Source organism: Nestor notabilis, unplaced genomic scaffold, assembly GCF_000696875.1.
Source record: "Nestor notabilis isolate BGI_N333 unplaced genomic scaffold, ASM69687v1 scaffold1399, whole genome shotgun sequence".
Classification (NCBI taxonomy): domain Eukaryota; kingdom Metazoa; phylum Chordata; class Aves; order Psittaciformes; family Psittacidae; genus Nestor; species Nestor notabilis.
In genome coordinates this window covers 55,935-69,575 of record NW_009943911.1, presented here as the reverse complement: position 1 = coordinate 69,575, position 13,641 = coordinate 55,935, and the positions used below count along the sequence as shown (strand labels likewise).

The following is a 13,641-nucleotide window of genomic DNA, read 5'->3' as shown; positions in this document are numbered from 1 at the left end:
TTGGAACTAGATGATCTTAGGGTCCTTTCCAACCCAAACCATTCTATGATTCTATGTGGCCACTGACCTCCTACTCCCAACCGCAATGGGATGAGACCATCACTCAGAGCTTTCTCCACCTGGCTTTTGCATCACCAAGGATGGAGGTGGGTCGAGCCGCTCACCCCCAACCCTCCATCCACTACCCCCGAGGTTTCCTCCCGGATGGGTTACAATACCTTGCGTTCTCCGACTTCCTGCTCATACACTGGTGGAGGAAAAGGTAGTCCTGGGGGGCACTGGCAGACAGGGTGCTCTGGAGGTGGCTGGCAGGCGAGTCGAAGGTGAACAGTGTGGGCTGGCTGGAGTGGGACGGTGCCGAGGACTTGCGCTCCCGCAGGAGGTGGTGGCTGGCGCTGCTGAGCTCTGCCGGGGAGGACCGTGGTGCGTGGTTCATGGAGGCCAGGCTCCTCAGGGTGTCTGTGCGAGGAGACAACACGCTTGAGAGGCTGCAAGCAGCGACCACACATCCCGCGTTCCCAGGGTTTTCCTTGCTTAAGCGCTCCAGCATTTATGGAGGTTAGTGGGGTTTGTGTATGGCTCTAAGTGGTGCACTCGGCAGCAGGTTCTTCTACTTGGAGCACTGCAGCTACCTCTGCAACTATAGGTTTTTAGGGAAATAAATGTCTTACCATATTTTATCATGTTTTAGCACATGCTTAGTGCCTTGAGGGGATGTCTGGGGGATGTCAGTCCAATCCACAGGGAGCCCAGTGGACTGTTAGGGTTAAAACCTGGTTACAAGGGACGAGAAGAGCTTCCACACCACAGTTTCTGCTTCTGTCTTTTCTTAGAGACCTTTAGTAAGAGGCTTTAGAGATGTGATCCCTGGCAGTGTTCAAGGCCAGGTTGGACACAGCCTTGGGCAACCTGGTCTAGTGTGAGGTGTCCCTGCCCATGGCAGGGTGTTGGAACTGGATGATCTTAAGGTCCTTTCCAACCCAAATCATTCTATGATTCTAGGGTCTAAGTCATCCTCTGTGTAAGACCATCACTGGTACCTTTTTACAGTTGGGTAAACTGAGGCATGGGATGGGAATGGACATAATGACAGCGGAAAAACATTCCCATGTTTCCCAATTCTTTATTAATGTTGTGACCTCAAAAGAGTTCCTGCTGTTTTCTGCTAGTAGAAGGGGATGCAGACACGAGGCATGACTCCTAGTGCCTGCTCCCCTTGCTCAAGGAGAAATAAATACACTTTAAAATGTTAAGTTCATTTCAATGGAGAATATCCCAGAGGTCAGGAATAACAACCCAGCTACTCCAGCCTTCTATAGGAGCGTGATCCAATAATTTGAACCATGGATGAAGTTTAAAGCCAAGCTGTGAACCCCCATTACAAAAACACCCCAGAAAACCCACAAGCTACAATATTTTGGGAAAGCTGATCCATTTTTGGCTGCAGAAGACTATGCATGGCCACCTTGCCATGCATGCACTCCTGGCATGCGAAAACCCCTCGTTGTGGTTCACTGAAGTCACCCTATACAATAGCTGTGATTTACACTTACTTGGTGCTGATGCAAAACACAGAAAAACCCCAAACCCTCACAAAAAGGCCATTTTTCCCTGGGAAAATCCACCCATTTTCTGGCCACCACCGATTTAGGAATTGGTCCTAGGTTTCTCCCAACACAATTCCCAACTGCTCTTCAAACCTGACGTCAGACACCCCTAAGGGAACCTGCTCTGACACTGGGACAAAGGGGGATTTTACAGATTTCCAACCTCTTTTTTCTATTCCTTCCCTCAAATCCCAGAAATTTTGGGTTTGAGTGCAGGGAATGTGTTATCTGGAATGGCCTTCATGGCTTGGACAAGGCAATGCTCCACAGGATGATTTTTCACTCACTTCTGAATGGTGTCAGGATACAAAATCAATGCCTGCTGCTCCTTCACTGCTGGTACATTTTTTATCCTCATGTTACTGCAAACTTCACCCGATGCAGAAAAAGTACATTAATAAAAGACAAAGAGCGTGGCTTCACTCTGTTGTTTGGTCTGTGCTAAACACGGAAAGGATCAATATTTAACATTGACATTAATGGAGGGGGATGAGAGCTTAAAACTCCAATTCCTGTCTTCTTTGCATGGGCATTAAGTATCCCTCGGTGCTTTTCATGGGAGTAAATGGCCATCTCAGTGTCCTTGGACAACACAGTGCCTTGACCCTCATTCTTATTAAATATTTATCCTGTAGTAGTGCAGATTTCCATTGGAAAAGGAGTCTTGAGAGCTCTGTGAGTCCCAAATCAAGTGCTTTGAGTTCCATCAGCATGGCAGAGCCCTTACCCTTGTTGTTATCAAAACCAAGGGGCTGCACGCCAAGTGCTTCTTGGGAGCAGCCCAATGGTCTGTCTACCTCCTGAATCAACCCCAGGAATTGCCCGTCACATTGGGCCTTGGACAAGACTCTTCCAAGGATGGTGTGAGGATGGCAGGTTAATGTTGTATCCCCATCCCAGCATGAAGGTTGCCTCTGAGGACAACTGTGAACTGGACTGGGCTGGGGTCCCTCTGCCCTGAGCAGTCCTCCAACACTATCCCTCAGGCTCCACACTTGCCATTGCATGGAAAAGCTGTGACAAGCCAAAATACACGCAGGAGTTAGAAATTACACTGATTTATTTGTGCCAACACAGCCTAAGGGGAAAGATGAGGCTGCACACAGGAGACAGTCCCCAGCATCACTCCAGAGCACAGCAAATTCAAGTCACAACACTTTGAGGAGCCCAGGGAATCCTGCGCTGCCAAGAGACCTGAATCTTCTCCCCAGAATCAGTCTGATGTGGGGAAACCAGTGGAAAAGTCACACTCATTGAAAGGAGGATGAATTACTCCATGGTTACTCGGACCATGTGGAAGAAAACGGGAGATGAAGGGGAGCAGGCAGCAATGCCCAGTAAAAGCACGTCGCTTCCCTGGGGGAAGCCACTCTATTGGCATCCACATTGATTTCAAAATGAATTCCCAGCTCGCTTCCCACAACGACCCAGCCACCGAGAGCATTAACGGAGCCGATTCAGGACTCGTGTAGTCCATTAGGTCTGTGAGATGAACTCCGTAATAGCAGGTGAGAGATGGATTGCTTCATGGGGCTGGGAGGGTATTGCAAGGGCTGGGAAGATAAATCCTGTGGCTGCAGAAGGGGACTGCTGAGATTACTCTGTTTTTTTTATGTTGTAGGGAGGAGGCTGCACTAGAAAAAAGGGCAGCTCATGTGCCCAGGTCACACACTAATGATGGGTCTTGGTGGGGGGAAGAATAGGAGGTAAGAAAGCAAATTGAGGCAGGAAAATAGAATTCGTTGACTAGTACATGCTAAAGAGAAAAGTCAGGATGTTTGTGCTCTCACATTGGCCTGAAACTGAGAGAGGTTGCACATAGTGAATTATGAGCCAGAGGTCCCAAAGCCATTTCAACTTGCCATGCTGCAGTGCCCGGCTCCCAGGCAATGAGGACCAACACTCCTTTCCCACATCCATGTAGGGCACCTAGAGAATAACTTCCATGGGGTCTCATCCAGACACCTCCAGGCATCGGTTCTACATGGATCATGACCAAAGATGCTCAACTCAATCAGACACAAGCCATAAAGAATGATCTTTCTCCATCCCTCATGGCCATGGATAAACTCATGGCCCTCCTTTATTTAACAGCATAGACGTAGCCCTCAAATCCCTTGGCTTTATGTTGAGAACTTGAGTTTATGCTAAGGGAATGTATCAAATACAGCCAAGGAGGGATAAGATCCTGTTCCAGTTCCTATTGCCATTCCCAGTGGGGTAGAGTTAAGGTTATGCAGCAGGGCCATGTGGGAAATGTCATCTTAACCCACATTTCCTGGCCGGTTCTTCTCTGAGTTTGGGGAATTGGACTCTCACGGTCTGGAAAAGGCAGTGTTGGGACGCCCACAACTTAAAACTCAATGTCAGCAGCACGACTTGCATGCATACATCTTGCTGGGCTTGTGCTACAGATGTTGTGCTGGCCCCTGTGAGAAAGTGAGCCAAGATGTTCAGAAGGGACAAGCCAGCACAGCCCTGCAACCCCATGGTGCCAGGCAAGCTTTGGTCAGCTGAAGGCTTGTCACTCACTAGTCCAGGTTAAGATGAGCCTTTTGGGCCATGTTTTGTAGTAAAGAGGGAGAAAACCTCCTTGTGACTCCATCCCCAAAGCAAAGATACACAACTGCAAGCACACGGCCGGCAATGGGATGGGATAGGCTGGGAGCCAGGAATGTTTTATGAATGTTTTCAATCCCCCAAAGTGGTATTTCCCTCCTCGCTGACAGTTGTGAATTCCCTTCTCAGAGCACTCGAGTACTGCTGAGTGCACATAGCTACACACCATGTTCCTGGGCTTATCTCAGAGAAACAATTACTCAGTCTCCTTCGGAAATTGTTGCTCAGAATGGCCTTTTTCACCAGAACCCAGTCAGCATTCCCTGCCCGAAGGCAGAGGCTGGGACTACAATTCCCTGTATCCCATGGACTTTAAATGATGACCCTGGAAAGGCAGCGATTTTTGGGTCTAGCTCCTTTCAATGTTCAAGGCCAGTTTGGATGGAGCTTGGAGCAACCTGGTCTAGTGAAAAGTGTCCCTGCCCATGGCAGGGGAGTTGGAACTGGATGATCTTAATGTCCTTTCCAACCCAAACCACTCTGTGATTCTGTGATTTTATGTTTGCTTGGCATCCCTGAGCAGCATGAAATTCTCCGTGATGCCCACACTGCACTGGCAAGGATGAACTGGTCCAAGGGGCCTCACAGATAAGGTCTTCTCAAGTTCTACCTTGGCAAACAGGGCTACAAAACACCTCAGACCACATTACTGACTGTGTGCCAGTTAAAACTTATGGCCAATGAGGTTTCTTTTATGAGGGAATAGTAGAAATCTACTAGAACTAATTCCCTAGGAGGGCACAGGAACACCCATGTGCTCTCATCTTCCCCACTCTTTGGAGCTGCTCCATCATTTAGCAGCAATAAAGAGGGGGAACCTTCTCATGTGGGAATCTGCCTTCACCTCCGCTTTCACTGCCAGCTCATTCCTCGAGCACAAAGACAAAATAACAATGAAAAAAGACAAACAACCCTACCAAAACATCCTTCCCTGTGCTTTTCCTGGCAGGGAGAGAACAAACAACACGTCCGATGGATGATTCACCATGCCATCGTGCTGCCCTGGAATGCCATGAGGATGAGCATGGTACCCAAGGAAGGTTTGTTTATCGAGCTTTCCCTATCACCTCCGAGTTGGATGGCATTTGGAAAAGCTATTGTCAGTCTGAGGGCACCTTGGCTGGTCGGCTGCTAAAGGTTTCCTCCAGCAGGTTAGTGGGAAAGGGTGTCTGGTTTGGATAATTTCCCCTCCCTGAGTTCCATCAGAGTAGACCTTCATGCAAAGACACAGGCACCCTAATGCTCAGATCTGCCTATATTTTGGGTGCCAAGCAGGGGGAATGGAGCTCCCCAAAAGCAAAAATGGGGCACAGTTGCATCCTCTGCTGCAGAGGAGTTGAAAGATGGGGGCAAAGTGATACTGGGCTTTTGAGCTTTTCCTTTCCAGTTTTTGCTGCTTATTTCCATTTGCTCTGAGAAACCAGTCAGGACAGATTGGTCAAGGGAAAGGAGGAGCTTTAGGAACAGGGACCTGCTGCACAGAGAGCTAAGGGCATGGTTTCTCACACCCAGTTTCAGCCATCTAAATGATATTCAGCTTAAGCTGCTCCCCTTAAGTTTCCTCGACTGACAACAGTGAAATCCCCCACTTATTTCAGCATCCAACACAGGATAGGGGAGAATTACCCACGCAAGAGTTGATGGGAGAGACAGAAAGACAAGGATGAGTGGCAAATAAATAGCATCATCTCTGCCCATTAGTGTCAGCGCTCTGCTTGCATCTGTATGAAACAACTGCAAAATAGTGGCAATGTGGGAGCATTCGCCTCGGAGAAGCATGGGAACCAGGGAAAAACATCACAGCACTGGAGAGTAAGTGAGAGAGAAGAGAGGGAAAGGAGCCAAGTCAGATCATCCTGACCTCAAAGCACGATATATCTCAGTTATTTTAACAGCAATCTATCCTTTGAAGGACAAAGGGACAGGATGGAGAGAGACTGCAACAGAAGCGATGCAATGCTTCTCCCTAGAGAACACAGGTTTGCTTCTGTGAGATGAGGCTGTGCCCAAAATCCCATCGCTGCCCTGGGAAACACACCCTTGGTGGCCGTGACCCAGTTCTGTATCATATCAGCCCTGCACATGGTGGCTACTCTTTAAAGTGCAAATCTGCTGCTCGATTGTGGAGCTGAACCTTTAGAGTCAATATTTGGAGGTCTAACATTGGGCCAGACAGGGATGCCTGGTGTGCACCTATTTATTTTTGCTATAAGGGCTTCAGTGCTGGAGATAAAAGCAGCCCTGGCTTACACACAACCTTGAGCATCCCACCAGGGACACCCTTATCTGAGAGTAGGACAATGACCTGTGGCTGGGGATGAAGGACAACCCCAGGGTGGCAGCATGGGCTGGGACAGGCTTCATTTGCTCTACAGATCTAACCTCATCTCTGGCCCTCTGCTTCATGAATCATCATCTCTGACATTGTAAAGCCAATTTGATGAGGGATTAAATGGGGAGAAGAAAAAGGACAAAAAAGAAAAGGCTGGATCAGAGAGAAAGGGCAAAGATGGTGGGATGTAACTTCATAAAACATAAAGTGGTCTCAAAGAGGGTGGTTTTGCCTTTTTCAGGGTAGGGGTAAGGTGGCAAAACCAAGGCAATGGGGATGTGAAGAATTAGCTGCTTTTCTGCGCTATGCCAGGGGCATCCTCAGCAAACCTGGTATAAGCAGTCTGTGAAGCCCAGTGCTGCAGACAGGGCTGAAGCTGTTGAAAACTAACAGCTATCATAAGAGATGACACATTTCTATAGGAAAGGCTGTTTTTCCCCCTCCAGAGGCAGCCCAGCATCAAACCAGCTTTGTCACTTTATGAAATGAAGTCTGGCATCCTAGTTTGGAGGATATCATTGGTTCTTATTATTGGTTATTACCACTGGAAAGGGCCTTGAGCAACTTGGTCTAGTGGGAGGTGTCCCTGCCCATGGCAGGAGCTTGGAATTACATGATGTTAAGGTCCTTTCCAACTCAAACCATTCTGATTGTGTCATTCCATGATGATGGTGTTTAGAAATTTTGGTGTTTCCTAACTGGGTTTTCCCTTGGACATCATGCCAACACAGTCTCACCCAGTCCTATGGTCCATAGACATGGACATGGTCCATGGACATGCCACTGATGAGCAGGGTGAAAGCCCAGAAGCTGGTTCACAGTTGATTTTACATCCCCCAGCCCAGGAAAAAACTTGCTTTTAGGTCCTGAACAGATTTCTTCTCATTCTCATTGTTTGCTGTGAGCAGTATGTGGGTATCATTCCTTGCTTGAGCAAACACGGGTGCACACCTCACTTAGCAGGGATGGAGAAACAGAAAGGCTGAATCCCAACCTAATTCCAGCCAGGGCTTCTTAACGGCTCGCTTTAAGTTTTATAGCCCTTTTTATGGTGATGGGAGCGTAGGGCTTTAATGCTTCAGGAGAGCAGAGGAAAACTTTTGCTAGGAGAAAATGTGAACCTATTTTATTATGCATGATTTAGTACCATTTCTATTCAAGGGAGCGCACAGGAGGCCCAAATATTTGCACTTTGTATTATAGAAGAACTGCCATTCCTGGCTCTTTACAGAAGTAATTTATTTCGATCTCTCCTTACCTTGGGGGAGAAACATTATAACTTCCAGTTTGCCAGAGAGTCAATAACGCAGCGGTGCTGTTAAGGAGCTGCTTCACCAATGCTCAGCAAGGCAGCGATGGGGAAAGAAAGAGGATCCCCAAATTTCTCCTCTCAGAGCCCCCTTCCACATGGGTGCTTTTGCATCCAAACTCCTGCAGTTTGGTCCCATTTTTCTCTCCTCTATGTTAATATTAATGTTATTAACATTAGTGGGATTAATGTTATTTTTTGCTCCTGGGGTAGTATTTTAGCTGATGGGTTAAAAGGAAATGGATGTGGGTGCTGTGCAGGAACAGGGGGGAAGATGAGGGCAGAGGGTTGTGGTAAAGCCCCCAAATTCCTCACATAGCTTTAGGTGAGCCTGGCATGCTCAGACAGGGCAGTATCAGCTGCACCAAAGCCAAGAGAGGAGACAAAAGAAGTCATTAACCCTTATGGCTGCAATACCACGTCCCTGAACCATCAAGCAAAGCAGCCCAGGGGTCAGTGGGAGCAAGGGTCACTTCATCCTCCAAATGGATGGACACTCAAAACAACAGATTGACTTTGTTTTCTTCCTTGCTGGAAGTTCACCTCTCCCTTTTCAATCTCTGCAGCCTTTACACTCAAAACAAACCACTCTGCAAAGGTTTCCCATACAAATATTTTTCATTTGGGGGTATAGGCATACCCCGTCCTCACACTAGAATCATCTAAAGAAGTCCTGAAGTCAAAACCTTTCATAAGGGTAAAATGCAAGAAGAAAAATCTCCACAAGTGATGGGAGGATTGTAGCATGCATGGGTACAATTCTCTAGCTGGGCTCTGCCTCACCATCACTCCACAAAAAAGCAAACAGCTCAAAAAGCCATCCTGGATCTCTCTATCCATTATTAAAACCTGAGTCCTGCCCATTAGGCAGTCTATTAACAGCGCTGACTGAAAGCAGAGAAGGAAAAGGTCCCTTCCAAGGAGCTATTCCCATTGCCATGAGGTTACGAATGCCTGAGACCCTTAAAGCTTTATGCATTCAGAAATCATGAATTCACCAGCAGTAAAGGTCGTCAGTATCAGCTAAAACCTGGAGGTTTTCCTCTTCCTTTTCTTTTTAAGATGCAGTGATGGCAAAAGGACTTGGAATTTATTCCCTCCACATCGCCATAATCAAATAATATGCTAATGCTATTAGCATGGGACCTTGCATCGCAAATGACTTAGAATCATAGTCTCTTTCAAAATACTAAAGTTTCATTTAGACTGGTCTCCACAGCAACCAGAAATGAACTGGAATAATGTCGGGTGAAAATCTTCATGGCTGGGCATAAAGAAAGAGGAATTTCACAGCAGTGATTAAGGGGAGAGCCATGAAGATGGCTTGAGCCCACCAAGGCTCTTCCACCCAACCAGTTATCAGCTGTGGTAATGAACACAATGACAAGTTGCTCTGAGGTCCTTTTGGACGTGCAGGTTCAATTTGTCACAAAATCATAGAACGGTTTGATTCTATGATTCTATGACAAAATGAACCTGCACGTCCAGAAGGACCTCAGAGTATCCTGATGGAAAAGGGGTAAGTAGATGTGGGGTTCATGTAGATATGAAGCCTAAGGAGGCTTTCTTGGTCCTCCTCCCCACCTATACTTTCTAAGTGGCCCCAGGGGAGATGCGTGTGAGATCTGGTTTCATTCATGCTAAATCACTTCTCATCTGTTAAACTCAAACCTGGCTATTTGCTGATGGCCTGAGGGAACATAGCTCCTGATCTTGGGCCAGACTCCTGTATCTTGGGGTTGTACAAGCACAGACTATGGAAAAGGTATTTGCTGCTGGCTTTCCTCCATCAAAACAAGAAATGCTGCTCTTTTCTTCATCTCATCTGCTCTGCTCAAGTTTGCTATGATGGGCACTGCCTCCCATGAGGATCTAGGATGGGAAGGACCTGCAGCATCCTTTGCCCACTGCCCACGAGTTGATTGCATGGGTTTGTCTCATAGAAAACACTCCCCAAATCCATTTGAAAATGAGATGAACTTTGCAATGCCACGGCTGGAAAGCTATTGAATGGAAACCAGCTCTAATTTCCCTATGAAAAGGTTTTCTCGGGTGCACCACTCATCTTCCCTGCACTTGTTTCACTCTGTGGTCACCACTGAGTCAGTGTGATCCTCATCCTGGCTGGGGCTTCTCGGCGTACCCCTAATGAAATGAGTATTAGCAATGTGGCCCACAAAAATGCCTTTGAAAGCAGTGTCAGAAAGTGAGAGGTGTCTTGCTTGAGAAAGGCTGGAGTTCAGGCAATGAAAACAGCCCTGACCAGTCTCTCAGTTCTGTTTGTAATTATCTGGGCTCCGGTGGGTGTTAAAACATCTGTACTGGTTTGGCAAGGACCAGGGAGCAAGACTTGTGCCAAAGACAAGGACTGGGGTGGGTTGAAAGCAGCACAGCCATACACTGGTGTAGTATTCACGCTCAGAAACACAGGGCTGGCAGCTTCTCCTGCAAGGTCAGAGTCAGCCCCATCCCCACATTCCTCATCCACCACGGCTTGTACCCCTTGGGACCATGCAAGAGCTGAAGGAGGTTAAAGGAGATGTGGGCTTGGCTGAAGTCCTCAATCCTGCTGGGTTTAACATCCCACTGGACTTTGGTTGCCATCAGTTCAGTTCCACGTTATGCTCTTGCGTTTCTTACTCCATGCATGACGGTTTCCACTTGGATACCCTCCATCTCCTCATCATGCCTGGTCATGGACAAGCAAATCCCTCCCCACTAGATATTTCTGCACTGAGCAATGGGACAAGCTCCCAGCATGGATGTTGCTGTTTGAACCTTGTGCACTAAAGCATGGGCTGGCTTTGTGGTTATTTTTAACACACAGCAGCAGCAGAGCTGGGTTTAGTGAGGCAACACAGCGTAATGTAGAGCTTGGTCCTCAGGAGACTTGGGCAAAGCAGACTTATCACAATCTCCTTTAGGGTAATATTTCTGGATTCTGGAATTCCTCATCCCCTGACTCAGGATCAAATCACCCTTCCAGCATCCAAAGATGAGGAAAACCCTCTCTGCCCTGATGGATTGGGAACCATCCCATGGGCTTATTCAGCATCTCCTCACCCTCCTCTTTCTTGCTCAAACGCAGCTCACAAAGTGCGGTGAGCCCACCCTTAAACCCCACAAGAGCCAGATTACATTATCACCCATCCGTGCACACACCACAGATGGTACCAGCACCCAGACCAAAACCAGCATCTTCTTGCCCGGTGCATCTCCTGTGCTTTCAGCTTGGCTTAGGGCCAGCTGAAAATGTTCTGACATCCTCCAGCTGGGAAATGTCAGTTAATCAAAATAGGAGCTTGCCAAGGGACTGCTTGAAGCCAGAAACTACCTTTAGAAGATGAAAGTGTTTTTAAAGTAAAAGGGGAGAAGGTCGAGGTGTTTGGATTCATTCTTATCAGAGTGAATGGGTTTTTGGGGGTGGATTGCCCTTCTTTGACCAAAGACTGTCACCACGTGCTTTTTAGATGTGAAAGCGCAATTCTGACCCGAACTCTTGATTTCTTCTGCAATTCATTCAAATTCAGACTGAAAAGGTGTGAATGAAAATCGACACTGAAAGTGGATGAAAATGAATTCCAGTGAGGGGAAAAATGAACATGTTGAGTTTTTACCACCTCTAAAGTGGAGTTTGTGATGGGCTCATCACCTGCTCTGCTCGCTGCAAGGGCAGCATTCCTCCAGCATCAGCTTGTTCAGACTCCATACGAGCAGCTTCTGAGGACTCTTTCTTCCTCACATGAATGGCATTTATTTTGTTTTAATTTTAATCACCTAGATTGTAATTAAGTGTCCAAACTTGGTCTATTTGGCTGATGAAACAGATCTGGATAAGATCCAATACTTGGTGCCCCTCTCATCACCTATCACAGAGTCCTTCACTCATGTGATGAAAAGTGGTTTGGTGACAAAATATGTAGTGCATTGGATCTGTTTCTTCACAGATGCTGGGAGGAATAAGCCATGATATAATGGATTTTGGCTGCTACCACAGGAATGCAGGAATTACCGGGACCAGACCGGACCAGAAGCCAGCTTGCTCCAGCTTTCCATATCCAAATGCTTCAGAGACAGCTGAGTACGTCACAGGAATCACTCATGCAGCAACACACCCACAGGGAAAACTGATTTGTGCCTCACTTCATCATTTATAAACCTTATTAAAGCAAATATTTTAACTTATCTAACACAACTGAGGGCATTCTTGCACTCATGGCAGTATTAATTCTTTAAGCCACTTTATCTGTAAAACCAACCACTGTAACATGCAGGTTTGTGAACACGGGGTTGGTTTTCCCTTCAAACCGCACCAGGAGACAGCAGACAGTAGTTTATAGTCTCATTACTGAGATATGTCAGTGGGTTTTTTACTGCAAGAAGCAGTGTTTGTCTAGGACATCATGGACTTATCTGCATAAAACTGTTTGTGTCAGGCAGAGGACAGGGTGGTCCTTCCAGCTGTGTGCCAAAGAAATTTAAAGCATTTGCAAGTCTGTACTCTGAGTTCTTCTCAAAGGTAGCAGAAGTGGGGGAAGTGAGGTTCTGGTGCATTACAGAGAAGCCAGCAGGATCTCAGGCCTTCAGAAGGAGTTATGTCGATGCCAAAGAACAGATATAATGGTATTTAAAACCAGTAATAAGCTGTAAAAGCATAAACGAGTTTCAAGTGAAAATCATTGACTCCTTTTCTTAGACTCATGGGGTGAAGTCTGGGGATGAGAAAAGGCCACAGGGGTCAAGAAACTGGGATTGAGACACTTAAAAATGTAAAGACTGAAGAGACACCACAGTGCTCTCCAGGAAAGACAGTCTGCTCTATCAGGAGACAAACCTCAAGAGAGGAAAGCAGTGTTTTTACCTGGAAGATCATGTACTGACCAAGTTTTGACCCTAACACTAATCATCAAAGCAACCATCAGCTAGCAAAAAGACTCACCACAGAATTTATGGATTTCAAGTGGGTATTTGAGAGACTTCATCATGACTCATTTGAGAGCAATGTGAACCATTATGGCAAGCCAGCAAAAATAATTACCATCATAAAGGCTTTATATCAAGGTTGAGCCTGCAAAGTATATGCAAGCTCGAGGGAATGGTTTACACAGATAGCAATGTCAAACAAGGTGGTGCTTGGCAGGGCAGGTGACGTGCTATGAGATAAAGGTGAGGATGGAGCCAAAGGCAGTGCTATAGCCACTCACCACACTTCTACATGTGATGAGGTAAGTACCCAGAAGCCTGCCCAACACTTCAAAAAGAGGATTTGTTGTCAGTTATGAAAAGAAACCAGCAAATGCAATGAGTCACTCAGTTCCAGTTTACTTTCAAAAGCAATAGCATATAGAACAGGGGTAGTTATATATTTGGCAGGAAAATGATGGAAGGCAATCATACCAAAAATTGGCAAGGAGCAGTGGTGTTGGCTGGGATGGGGTTTGGTCATGCAGAGCTGAAAGAACACATGATGAAATCTTTGAGGTGAAATGTTATTTTCCATCCTAATAAGTAGATACAAAGGGTGCAAACGAGTCAGATGCACTCCTTGGAATGTGGCAACGACCCAGTAAGTATGAAAGGATGCTGGATCCCAGTGAGAGCTGAGACCTGCCAGAGCTTCACCACTCACCATGGAGCAGATGGAGGACGATGAGGGACATCACACAGAGCAAAAAGGGTACGAAAACACGAGCCTGGACTTACCCAGAGACAAGGGGTATCAGACAACACGCTGTGATATGGACTGAGGTGAGGCAATGTCTCATTTCATGCTC

The 13,641-nt window shown here is 46.8% G+C and overlaps 1 protein-coding gene across 1 annotated transcript in view; it reads right to left on the bottom strand.

The window, feature by feature from the left end:
- The window catches only part of LOC104411672 (GRB2-associated-binding protein 2-like), a gene marked incomplete at its 3' end in the record, with an annotated part of 32,980 nt that overhangs the window by 9,457 nt on the left and 9,882 nt on the right, over positions 1 to 13,641 (bottom strand). The window contains 1 exon segment of the mRNA XM_010022156.1: positions 219 to 459. Coding sequence (XP_010020458.1) covers positions 219 to 459 — 241 coding nt within the window.